At 32.5% G+C, this 11,368-nt stretch overlaps 2 protein-coding genes and 1 long non-coding RNA gene across 8 annotated transcripts; 2 read left to right on the forward strand and 1 right to left on the reverse strand.

Annotated features, from left to right (window-relative positions):
* Nucleotides 1–330: 330 nt before the first annotated feature.
* LOC111876563 (uncharacterized) lies at nucleotides 331–1,096 on the forward strand. The gene is made up of 2 exons (XR_002845035.2): nucleotides 331–420; nucleotides 851–1,096. It is a non-coding gene; the product is annotated as an uncharacterized LOC111876563 (long non-coding RNA).
* A 302-nt stretch (nucleotides 1,097–1,398) lies between these two features.
* On the reverse strand, nucleotides 1,399–2,972 carry LOC128129336 (uncharacterized). The gene is made up of 3 exons (XM_052767931.1): nucleotides 2,880–2,972; nucleotides 2,722–2,798; nucleotides 1,399–1,884 (listed from the first exon to the last, which is right to left on the reverse strand). The coding sequence occupies exons 1-3, from the start codon at nucleotides 2,956–2,958 to the stop codon at nucleotides 1,573–1,575; spliced, it is 468 nt and encodes a 155-aa protein (XP_052623891.1). The 5' UTR covers nucleotides 2,959–2,972; the 3' UTR covers nucleotides 1,399–1,572.
* Nucleotides 2,973–5,576: 2,604 nt separating this feature from the next.
* On the forward strand, nucleotides 5,577–10,909 carry LOC111876529 (protein NETWORKED 4A). Of its 6 annotated transcripts, XR_006187241.2 has the most exons (6): nucleotides 5,581–7,164; nucleotides 7,579–7,793; nucleotides 7,887–7,954; nucleotides 8,379–8,484; nucleotides 10,052–10,179; nucleotides 10,580–10,909. XR_006187241.2 is itself a non-coding variant. In XM_042898340.2 (2 exons), the coding sequence occupies exons 1-2, from the start codon at nucleotides 5,835–5,837 to the stop codon at nucleotides 7,266–7,268; spliced, it is 1,356 nt and encodes a 451-aa protein (XP_042754274.1). In that variant the 5' UTR covers nucleotides 5,577–5,834; the 3' UTR covers nucleotides 7,269–7,718. The 6 variants fall into 6 exon arrangements, 1 of the variants encoding a protein (XP_042754274.1); XR_006187243.2 differs by lacking the exon at nucleotides 8,379–8,484; XR_006187242.2 differs by lacking the exon at nucleotides 10,052–10,179 and having other exon boundaries at nucleotides 10,580–10,908.
* The last annotated feature ends 459 nt before the right edge of the window (nucleotides 10,910–11,368 follow it).

Genomic DNA, 11,368 nt, shown 5'->3' on the forward strand with positions numbered 1-11,368 from the left:
ATTTGAATTTGAAATTTAAAAAGAGTGAAAAATATGAGAAAAAGAAACATGCAAAAAAAAAATCTATGTGTTTAGTTGTCATACCCGTGTACTAAACGGGTTAATTATAACAAAATGTTAAATACAAAGTTAAAAATTATAAATTTATTTGAAATTGAAATCGTAATTTCAAATTTTAAATTAATTGTCATTATAATTAGTTTAAGTTATAGAAACTAAATTATTGATATATTAGAAAATGAAAATTGAAATAAATAACAAGGCAAAATTTTTCAAAATTATGATGAGAAAAGAATATATATTTATTTATTAAATATAGATATAGATTCTGTTTTTTACGGAGGGGTAGACTTTTTAACGACCAGCGAGCCGCAACAGAGTAAATTAGGTTGAAAAAAGCTACGAAAAATGTTTTCGAAGGTACGTTCGATCAATTCGACTCCCTCGTGTTTCTCCGTGGTAATCTCATTGATTTCCATTTTCTCGTTTGGTTTGTGATCAATCAATTATAAGGTTTTATATGAATCTGTAATTACAGATTAGGGTTTATCGCACGCGTAGGACTAAGTTTGTTTTTCATGTATTTATAAAACTGATCATGTGATTGTTTCTTTTGATCGTTTCAGAATTGGTATGGTTTTCTTTTCGTTTCGATTCTTGGTTTGAGTTTTTCTATAAATAGTTATCGTTTTGTTGACATTGATGTAACACTAATTTTTAACGTTATTGGTTATAAATGTTACAATGCATATGTGATTTATGTTGATAATACTGTTCTGTTTATTTAAGGAGGTTGTATGTTTGTATTTCTTTTTCTTTCTTTTTTAACATTGAACTAGGGATTGTTCAGATTTGATAATTGTGGCAGAGGAAGAAAATGAAATTGAGATGAAGGAAGAGGTGAAGGATGAAGCTGCAGATGTAAGCATACATTGATGTTTCCTTCTTCTTTCTTTTGTTTAGGTCTGTGTTCGATTGTATTGTGAAGAATTACCGACTTATATTGCCTTCATGTCTATTTCTGGTTGATGTGTTTTGATGTTGCTTTGTTAAAGAAATAATGCATTTGTGATTCATAAATATTGGTTTTGATTCTTATGGCCGGAAGACATGATTTGAAGTCTGTGCTACTTCATTACATGTCATAATGCATGCATGCTTTTTTATTGGTTGATGAGTCTGCTTATGCACTTGCTAAAAGCTGAGGTAAAATCCCTGGTAAACTTATAGAAACATATAATGTTATCCATTTTGCCTATAGAATAACAATGTAGACAGTTTATGATTTGCTTATAAGATGTACATATTTTGCTTTATCACTCGAGCTAATATGGAACTTCCAACAATCTTTTAGTAACTTTTGTATCGTGAAATTTTATTTATTTAGAAAGGCAGGAACATAATTTTTCACCAAATGAGGTAAAAACTCATTTCCATGCTATAACAGTATTGGTATGTAGTAGCATTACATTACAAATTACTTGGTGGATGCACCTCCTCTTATTTCACTATATACATAGTAGTTTTATAAAACCAACAGTCGGCTTATTAAATAAAACAAGTTTTCTAGTTCTAGTATAATAGGAGGGCCAAAAGGGCAAAAACGGAAAATGATGATGCAGTTGCAATCACGGAGCCACTGGCACTGGTCAAACTTGTCCCATTAAAACCATGAGTGCACCCAATGTTGATGGTGTCATTTAGGTTGTTGATAGTGGCTTTGTTTCGAAACACGTAATTTTGTTTAACGTACTTAACACATTTAAGAAGTTGTTGAGTGTGTTGTGCACAACCTCCTTCACAAAATGCTTGTGTCTCATTTGCACTTATGTTCAACCATCCGCCTACATGGAGTGTGAACTTTCCCGGGCAATCCGAAGATACCTGCACAACCACCAATTATCTCCTTTACTTTTTCTTAGATATAATACTGGTTTTGACTTAATGACATTATAATGGGTTAAGCTTTTAACATGAAGATGGACACTTATCCATAACAGTTTCTTTTTTACTTAATATCGACATAATGACTTGATGGGTTAAGCCAAAAAACACAACTTAAATACATTAACCCATTATCTATTTGTCCTTCCTTTTTCCTCCCAGCTTCCAACGTTAAAATTGATGAATGTTGTGAAATTGGTTTTTTAGAATGTTAAGGTAAAATGGTAATTTAGTCTATGGATCATTCATTTTAAAAAAAAAAAAAAAGGCCTTGTGTATATGATATTTTATTTTATATTAGACATCATTATCCCTTGGGCCGTTTTATATTTACAAAACTTAAAAGGAAAGAAAGAAAAGAAACAAAATTGGTTTTTTGGAATGTATCCATTCGGCCGTTTTATATTTACAAAACTGAAAAGGAAATAAAGAAAAGAAACAAAATTGGTTTTTTGGAAATTTGATCTACTTCAAATGGTTTGTTCATTTAAAAAAAAATGGCCTTGTCCATACGATATTTTTTCTCGATTAGACATCACTATCTGAACATGTTTTACATTTACAAAACTTAAAAAGAAATAAAGAAAAGAAACACCACCTTATTTATTCGACTTGGGTTGTATTTTATCTTTATCTAAGCAAATAATATAATTAAATTTTTTGTTAAAAAGGTGAGTGGGCGTGGTGTTTAAAGCTGTCTAAAATGCGTACAACTTCCTATAAATTGATGTATTGAAAAAAAAATTAAAAAATATATGAAAGAAATAGAAAACTTACATTGAGTAGGCAATAGTATGCACTTAGATCTTGTATAAAAGGTGCAAGATTAACGTTGTAAGTGGGGTTCGTTGTATCTGAAAAAAGAACACCCTTAGCAATCAACGCCGTGTATTTCATCATGCAAACTATCAAAATTTGAAAGCAAACAAACTTACTAATCTTGAAGGAACTTGAAATCCCAAAGAAACCCAATAAAGACAATCCGAAAAGCATAAGCATTCGAGAATTTTTCATTTTGATTTGGTGGACAAAACATAAAATTTTGCTATTAATTTATACTTGAAAGAAAGACTATAGACATGAACGATCGTTGAACCAATTTTATCACTAAAAACAATGGGATAACAAAAGTATATCCCATTACATTTGACATAAACAAGAATTAGCTTTCAAAATATTCCATAATGTTCTTTTTGAGATTGTATACCATCAGCAAATCGTTATATGCATTAGATAGTTGTTAAGTGGATTTAGGTATACTTATCCATTAAGTTGGATATACATGTTTATACAATTGTCTTTATTTTGTAAGGTAAAATATATGTAAAATGTACTAACCATTTAATTTATCATAGAATGATCATGTGTCAATAGTGGAAGGATACCAACTACAAGCCTTGTTTTGAGATATTATGTATATTAAACTTGAAGGTGAAAATTTAAAACTTAGGAAACATTAAATCAATCTCATTCTGATTCAAAGGAACCAATAGCTCGACAAATTTTGATAAATGATGTTTTGGCAAAAGAAAATTGCAATAGAAAAATACAATAATGTGAATAGACTTTATAACAACTGGTGTATTTCAGCTAAAACCATTGGCCTCAACAAATTGAGAGGATAATGTGCACATGTGTTGCTTTGATCCATATTATGAATCGAATTAAGCTTTTAAGGGAAAATGACTTAATAGCCCAATTAAGTTTCTAAACCGTTCAAAAAACCCCAATTATGTTTTGTCTGTTCAAAAAAACCTAACAAACTTAACATTTTGTCTAAAAAGTCCAACTAAGTTATACTTTCCTGAAAGTCAAATAAGAGAAACATATGACGTGGCTTATTACCGTATCGGAAAAATGACTTGTTAGACCAACGAAGTTTCCAAAACGTTTAAAAAACTTCAATCATGTTTTGACTGTTCAAAAAAAACCCAACGAACTTAAGCAAAACAAAATTGAGATTTTCTGAACGGTTTGGAACTTTATTGGACTTTTTAGATAAAATGTTAAGTTCGTTGGGTTTTTTTGAACAAACAAAACTTGATTGGGGTTTTTTGAATGGTTTGGAAACTTCGTTGGGCTTTTAAGTCATTTTCCCAAGCTTTTAAATATTTTGAAATGATTTTTCAAACTAAGAGGTGTATGATGAAATTTGTACTACCAAAATATAAAAAAGTAAACCTAGTAAAAGTTTGCTACCTCAATTCTTTTTAGGAATTATGATTTTTTTTTATCATGGAAGTTTCAAAATTGTCAATCATTTGGTCATTAAAGTTTTAATCGCGCTGATTAAGTCCTTAAAGTTTTAATTGTCACTGTTTAGCCACTTGAGCAGTTTTCCGGTTGCCACTTGCCACGTAGTTGCGATGATGCACCTATGTGTTCTAAATAAAGTGTTTTAATTGATGAACTAGCGAAGTTACTTAAACGTCATGATCATTTGCTCCGTTTCTTTTATTTCCTACTCAACTTGATGCACACAAGTGTTTGATGAAGAGAAGGGATAAATAGCCAAATACTAGTGTGGATTGCCTCACAACACTCAAAAAATGATTTCACAATTGTATATTAGTAGGAGTAGGGATAAATATTCGGAGAAGCTTCAAGTCTTGTTCATTGTAATCAGCGAGCTTCATCAAAGGGTGGTGATTAAGGACACATTGATTGACAAACAGAGGGCTTTTGTGAAGGAAGTGAAGTTTGTGTTTTGTTTATTATCTTTTTGGCAAGGACATGGTTGTGTTAAACTTGTAAGTTGTTTTGCTTTGGATCTTTTTGAAGAATGGACTTAACAGGGATGTGTAGTATTTTCTTTTGAATCGTTGGTAATATAATAAATACTTTATCATTCTTGTTATGCTTCAACTTTCGATTGACTTAAACAACTTGACTTGACATAAACAAATTCAACATAAAAAGTACCTAGAAATTGGTTCTTGAAACTTATTTGTCTTTTGATTTCTAATGGATCAAATACAATAGGGATCAATGTTCTATCTTTGCTTAGAAGAGTAAGTCATATGAAGGCTTTTTTGAACCAAAGGAGAGGAGACGATGAAACGTTCTTGAAGAAGAGGAGATGAGATGAGAGAAAAAGAGACAAATACAACACGAGAGAAGATAAAGGGTTTTATTTTGCTTCTAGACGCCACATCAATGCCAAGTCGAGTCGTAACACGTAGTTAAATAGTGATAAAATTGAAAGTTTAGAGACTTAAGGCTATCAGGAGTGGAAGCCTTTTCACGCGTGAAAAGCTGATGTGGAGGGGCCAATGGCGTGAACACCATTTCCTAGCCCCGGTGGTTTGGTTGTGGCGTCTTGGTGACGACGCATGAAGACGGATGATCTTATTGGCTAGCTTTTCTTCCCCTTATATTTTTTTCTTTTTCTCTCTCCTTCTTTTTGGCTCTTCACACCTTAACCACTAGTGAATACCATTTCCAAGCCTAGTGAGTTGGTTGTTAAAAGGGTAAATAATGATATGACATCTTCTCCACACTAGAATCACTCGTTACCACTCCATACAGCCTAATTAATTACATTAAATCCGAAAAAAGATATAAGTGGGTGGGTTAAGTTTATTTACAACATTTTAGCAAACATGCAAATGCAATTTATGTTATCGAAAAAAATGGATAATCATTGAGCAAAATGTGGTGGCCTCAACACACACAAACACTTTTGGTTTATTTTAATTTAGATTTGATAATCAAAACTCAAAAGGGTTTCTTGCTCCTGAGATGTCGATGCTAATCATGCCTCCCTTCACCTTTACGTTTCATTTTCATGGTTCAACTTGATTTCTCTGCAATTTAAGGGACCTTGTAGCCGTATATAATATATTTTTTCGATTCAAACATAAAAATGATTGTTCCTTTCAGACACCTGAATGGCCAAAATGTCAAACCGGGGAACAACAAAACGATTCTTGATTCGAGAAATGGATCGAAGCATCAAACAAATGTTGAAGCTGGTTGAAGAAGAAGGAGATTCTTTCGCCAAGAAAGCTGAAATCTATTGCCAAAAGAGACCAAAACTCCAATCTCATGTCGAAGACTTCTACCGAATGTTCAAATCATTGGTCGAGCGTTACAATGAAGCCAAAGCCGAGTTGAGGAGGAGCCGTCCACCGGAACTCCGATCCCGAAACTCAGGCAACTTCGATGTGTTTTCCGAACCACCTTCCGCCATGACGTCTCCTGATCGCAGATTATCTCGTCGCTTATCAGAGATTCCAAACTTTGATTACTTTGGAAACAAAGGATATGAAACTTCAACATTGGATTCCGAGTCGGACTCAGATGATTCCCTTTTTCATAGTTATTCGAGTTCATCAAATTACAGGCGATTGCGTAATAAGATCGTTGAATTGGAGACTGAGCTTAAGAAGGTTCAGATGGAACATGAAGAGAGTCGATCAAACTCTGAAATTACGTATTATGAGGAAGAATTACGGATCGCCAAGGAAAAGATTCGATCGTTAGAAGAAGAGATCGATCAATTGAGGATCAAACTCCATAGATACGAATCGATGGAACCCCTTTCAGATGAATCCATGGATGATTTTGAAACTCCACGGGTAAACGATCGTCTGGCCGACGAAACATTGGAGCAAGAAGTTAAACGATTCAGGCGTGAACTCGACTCCAATGCTCGTTTCCAAAATCATCATGAATCCGATAAAAAACAGCACAGCTCTGAACTTGATGGTGAGAAACTGAAACTATCTGAAGAAAACTTGCAGCTTCAAGAACAGGTTAGGAAACTATCAAAACAAAAAAAGCTAGATGAGAACATCAAAGAATGGGAACGATGCAGACGTTTAGAAGAGCATCTGGAAAGGATTAGAATTCGGAACAACGAAATGGAAGATGAAATCGAGCAGTTAAAGATGGACAGAGAAGGGATTGTCTCTAGGATTTCTGAACTTGAAGAAGAAACGAGTTTGAAAGATGATCAAATCGATGAAATGAACGATCGTCTTGAAAAACTACATTTGGAAATCCAAAAGTCGATGAATTCTGTAGAGGAGTTGAGGCATCGAAGTCGAGAATTAAAGAAAGTGATTGAGAAGCAACAGGAGATGATCGAAGAAGGAGCTGAGGAAAAACGACAGGCTGTAAGGCAACTGTGCTATACAATGGAACATTATCGGAATGCGTATCAAATGCTTCGACAAGATCTTTTGGAACAAAAGAAACCAGTTATGGCGTCACAAGGTGACATTGTTAGTATATAGAATTATTTTCTTTTATTCAAATATTAACATAGTATAATTTTTTTTCTGATATTTTTAGGAGGATATATCACTTCAGTTGCATAAATGTTGTATTCAATACAAGAGAATAAAAAGTAGTCTAATTTACACATACGTCTTCAAACTGTTACACTTGTAGAGTTGTAGTTTAAAATTATCCACTCTTAGGAACAGTAAAGTTCCTAGGGGTTGGCAAAATGGGTCCCTTATTTATGTATATATGTTAAAAAAATGTCCATTCTATGTTTTGGGTCTTTTTTGTTATTGTTTGTATTTTTGCTTCACACGTGTTGTCTTAATGTTTTTCCTCTGATTTCACCATCTTTGCTCTCCAATCGGATGCTTACACAATTGTTTCCACCGCCTTCTCTCTCAGTCTACTATCATAATATATGTCTTATCTCCACCTTCTCCACCGCCACGATCTCCAATTCCTCCATATCGGCACCGGTGGAAGAACTCGCTTCAAAGCTTCGCCGTTTGGCTTATCTGCTGCTCTGTGCTTCGCTGATGCACCACCACTAGTAATTGAGTGGTTTCCTTCAATCTTACAGTTAATGGAGGTCATTGCATCAAGAACAACGCCGTCTGGTATATATATAATTATACTTTCTGATATCAATTCTCTTCAATCAAAGTAATCGAACGTGTCATTGATTTAGGGTTTTTGTAACTTCTTTGTAGGTTGGAGATTTCAAGCTACAGAATGGCTTCACAGTTTCATGGGTGAATTACGAGGGTCGGTTCTAAAGGTACAAATTATACTACTTATTATACAACTAACTAATTTGTTGTTCTACACTCTTTCTAGATTATTGATTCATTTCTTATTTCTGATTTCTGTATATGATATGAGGACTTTATTCCTATTGAGTACCTGTATTGTTCTATTATCGGAATTTTTTCACTTGTGCAGGAAACCTAAACTTGTATTGAAGAGTAGTTTCAAAGCATTTTTATTGTATAAAATTAGGAAGATAAAACATTTAAGGTTTTATATTTGTGAATGAGATTCAGGTTCCAATCAAGTTTGTTTCTTGAAACAAGTTGAATAACTATTGGTTGTTTTTTTAATGGTGTAAACAATAGTGAAGATGATGTTCATAAGAGTAGTAGTTATAATATATTCCATCCCATTTCATATTAATAAATATATTTTTGTTACGCTTTATGAAGATGGTGATACAGAAACAGCCCATCAAAAATTGATTCGTAGGATTTTCTGCAGTTGACTTGTGGAAAATGAAAATGAGCAGGTTCTCCTTCACAATATAACGTCCAGGTAGATTTATTCCACAACAAGATTACTAAAACGACAGTGAATTAATTTTGTTACACACCTTATTGCTTTCAAGTGTTAATTATCTATGCTTTTATTTTATAATCTTTGCTTGTTAAGTGGTAATTAATTGTTTTTTAAACTACAGGTAGTAACTTAAACAAAATTAAAATTGTAATCTAATGAGTCAAGTGATGATAAAATTAATTTAATATATTAACTAAGAATTTGATGATCCTTTTAATTGGGAAATGTTAAGTATATGTTACCTTTAAAATAAGGATTTAATACACAAATGTTGGTATATTATATTCACCACTAATTAAAAAGTTAAAGAATAAAAATGAATATAAACTAAAATGGAAATATTAAAAAAGTTGGAAACGATTATAAGATTTTTATTAGTAGTTTTAATATATGTAACCAAACATCACTTCATCCATTAATCTACACTTTATAGCGGATATTAACACATTATAACTAACCTTTTGTGGGTAAAAGGGCTTTTAAGAACAATCTTTTTATTATTTCAACTCGAGCTTCTTAAGAAGCATTTGAGAGTACATGGTAAGAAATAAAGAACTTATTTTGTAATGATTAAGAAGGAATTTTACTAAAACCTATAATATAATCTAAATAAAGTAAAAAACTAAACGTAAAGAATGTACCTACTGTAGATTTCAAAACTAACAGTGTTCATGCATTCTAAATTGTTTTAAGTAATTCGTCAATTATAACCACTGATTGAATCTTTAAATCATAAAGAAAGACAAAAAAAAGTTACCTGATGGTTGACAATTGCAGCAATTAATTGCGGAAAGGAAAAAAAAAAAGCACGATTGTGTTGAGAGTGATTGTAATTCTTTTGATTTTTCTTTTCCAGAAACCTTACTACATTGCCATCAGGCGTGTTCTCCATTTTTAGGAGTCAAATGCCCTAAATAGCAATTTAGTTTCCATTTATACCTATTTTTTCCTTTTATTTTTGCAATTCCTTTTAATTTCTTTACCAAAAAACCAAAATACATTCGCCACTTTCGGCTTAGGCAGAATATTCCTTCACATGTTAAAAATCATTCTTACCTTTCACCAACATTCTAATATTCATAACCACTTGGGTTGTGGTGACTTGGTAAGGCAAGTGGAAGATATGGTGGATAACCTATTGACCCATGTTCAAATCCTGGCATTACTAAGCCCTTGTGGCCATGGAGGTTCGCCTGCAGTGACTCCAGGGCATGAGGCAAAGCCTCATGTTTGCAGCGGGGGATTAGTCGGTGCGCGAAAGCTGGTCCGGAAACCCTCGTTAGGGAAGTTCCCTTTCCAAAAAAAAAAAAACATTCTAATATTCATGGATGTTTCATTTTTGTGTTAACCTTACCTAGTCAACCATTGTCGTTACAAATAAATAGATTGAAGTTTACTTGGATCCTTCTCTTTTGTGTTTATAGACACGTAAAATGCTTTTAATCTGTATCACCATGATACACTTTAGTAATATTTATAAAATGGATAACATATGTTTGCAGAGAACGATGCTAATAGTACGACACCATGCTTTTTTTTCCAGGTTTTGTCGTAGTGAATCATCTTCCTACCGTTTATGGTTATCAAAATGAAAGTACATTGACCTTTCACTGTACCAGATGACAAAAAATTTAAAATATGTTGCCTTTTTCATGTAAACCAACATACCAGGTAACACAAAATACATAGTGCTATTTTTTAACTTGCTTGATTTATAATTTCACGAAACAGCCGATCATGAAGCTTTTTTAAATGAACTGTTGGTGCTTGTTATGAGATAAGTACATCAAGTGTAGATGATTTAAATGCACCAAAAACATTCATTTATATGTATTATATATGTGAAACATATGACTGTTGGTGATTGTTTGTGTATGTGAGATTGATCTAAAATATCATTACTATTTAAATGCACCAAACATGTAAATGCGTTGACCAAATATAGAATTTTTACTGTTATGAGTAATTTTAGGCTTTTCATGCTCATCGTTGCTTTAACAACCAAAAATTTGCCATTTTTCTGAGCTTTGTTGATATTGATACATTCAAATTTGTTCGTTGGCTTTTGCAGATCACAATTTGATACGAAGATCACTCCCTTATTTCAGTAAGATGGAAACCAGAAGGAATTCAAATTTTGGAAAATTATACTATAGGAATGGGCACACATGTTTTTTGTTGTATTATTACTGTTGGAGTTGGAATCACCATACATCAGATTGACTTAAATATTGTTGATTCAAGTATAATTAAGTTTTGAAATAGATAAAACTAATCCTAACTAGGAAGAATCCCCCGCTTTGCGGAGGCCGGAAGGTATTCCATAGCCTCCCAATTCCTAGTATATTCAAAAGATGCATATATGTATCTACCTTCAAAACACACCAATCACTTAATAAACATACACGTTAACCTATCTATATATCTATTTACTTATTCCTTTATATTAGGGTAAATTGCATATATACAACATGACGGATTTTTATTGTTTTTTGTTTTATTGGCTTTGGCTTTGGATGCATTCACTGTGGATAAAGCATACAACCTGCAAAAGAGTGTAGTTTCATTAAATAATTCCATAGTCCATGCATAAAATTTTCACATCAGTTCTTCAAAGTTCATGCATAAAATTTTCTTTTCACATAGTCGACACTTGATTGCTAAAATTTGAAAAGAAAGGAAACTAATACGTTGGAAGTCAAAAATCATATTCATAATTAATAGGCATTCAAAATGTTGGTGTACATGTAATAATAAAACTGATAAACTAATATACATGAACTCAAAAATTAAAGGAGCACTGGTTTTTTATCTCAAATTATTAGTCCATACAAGTCAAACAAAGCACGTCCAACACCGG

The sequence above is a fragment of the Lactuca sativa genome, chromosome 9 (genome assembly GCF_002870075.4).
Source record: "Lactuca sativa cultivar Salinas chromosome 9, Lsat_Salinas_v11, whole genome shotgun sequence".
Lineage (NCBI taxonomy): Eukaryota > Viridiplantae > Streptophyta > Magnoliopsida > Asterales > Asteraceae > Lactuca > Lactuca sativa.

Excerpts from the sequence above, each read along its gene's own strand:
- LOC128129336 (XM_052767931.1), bottom strand. The coding sequence starts at position 2,958 with ATGAAAAATTCTCGAATGCTTATGCTTTTCGGATTGTCTTTATTGGGT. Across the intron at positions 2,799-2,879 it reads TTCAAGTTCCTTCAAGATTA|ATACAACGAACCCCACTTAC; the intron begins GTAAGTTTGTTT and ends TTCTTTTTTCAG. Across the intron at positions 1,885-2,721 it reads CATACTATTGCCTACTCAAT|GTATCTTCGGATTGCCCGGG; the intron begins GTAAGTTTTCTA and ends GTGGTTGTGCAG.
- LOC111876529 (XM_042898340.2), top strand. The coding sequence starts at position 5,835 with ATGGCCAAAATGTCAAACCGGGGAACAACAAAACGATTCTTGATTCGA. Across the intron at positions 7,165-7,242 it reads ACCAGTTATGGCGTCACAAG|GAGGATATATCACTTCAGTT; the intron begins GTGACATTGTTA and ends TGATATTTTTAG.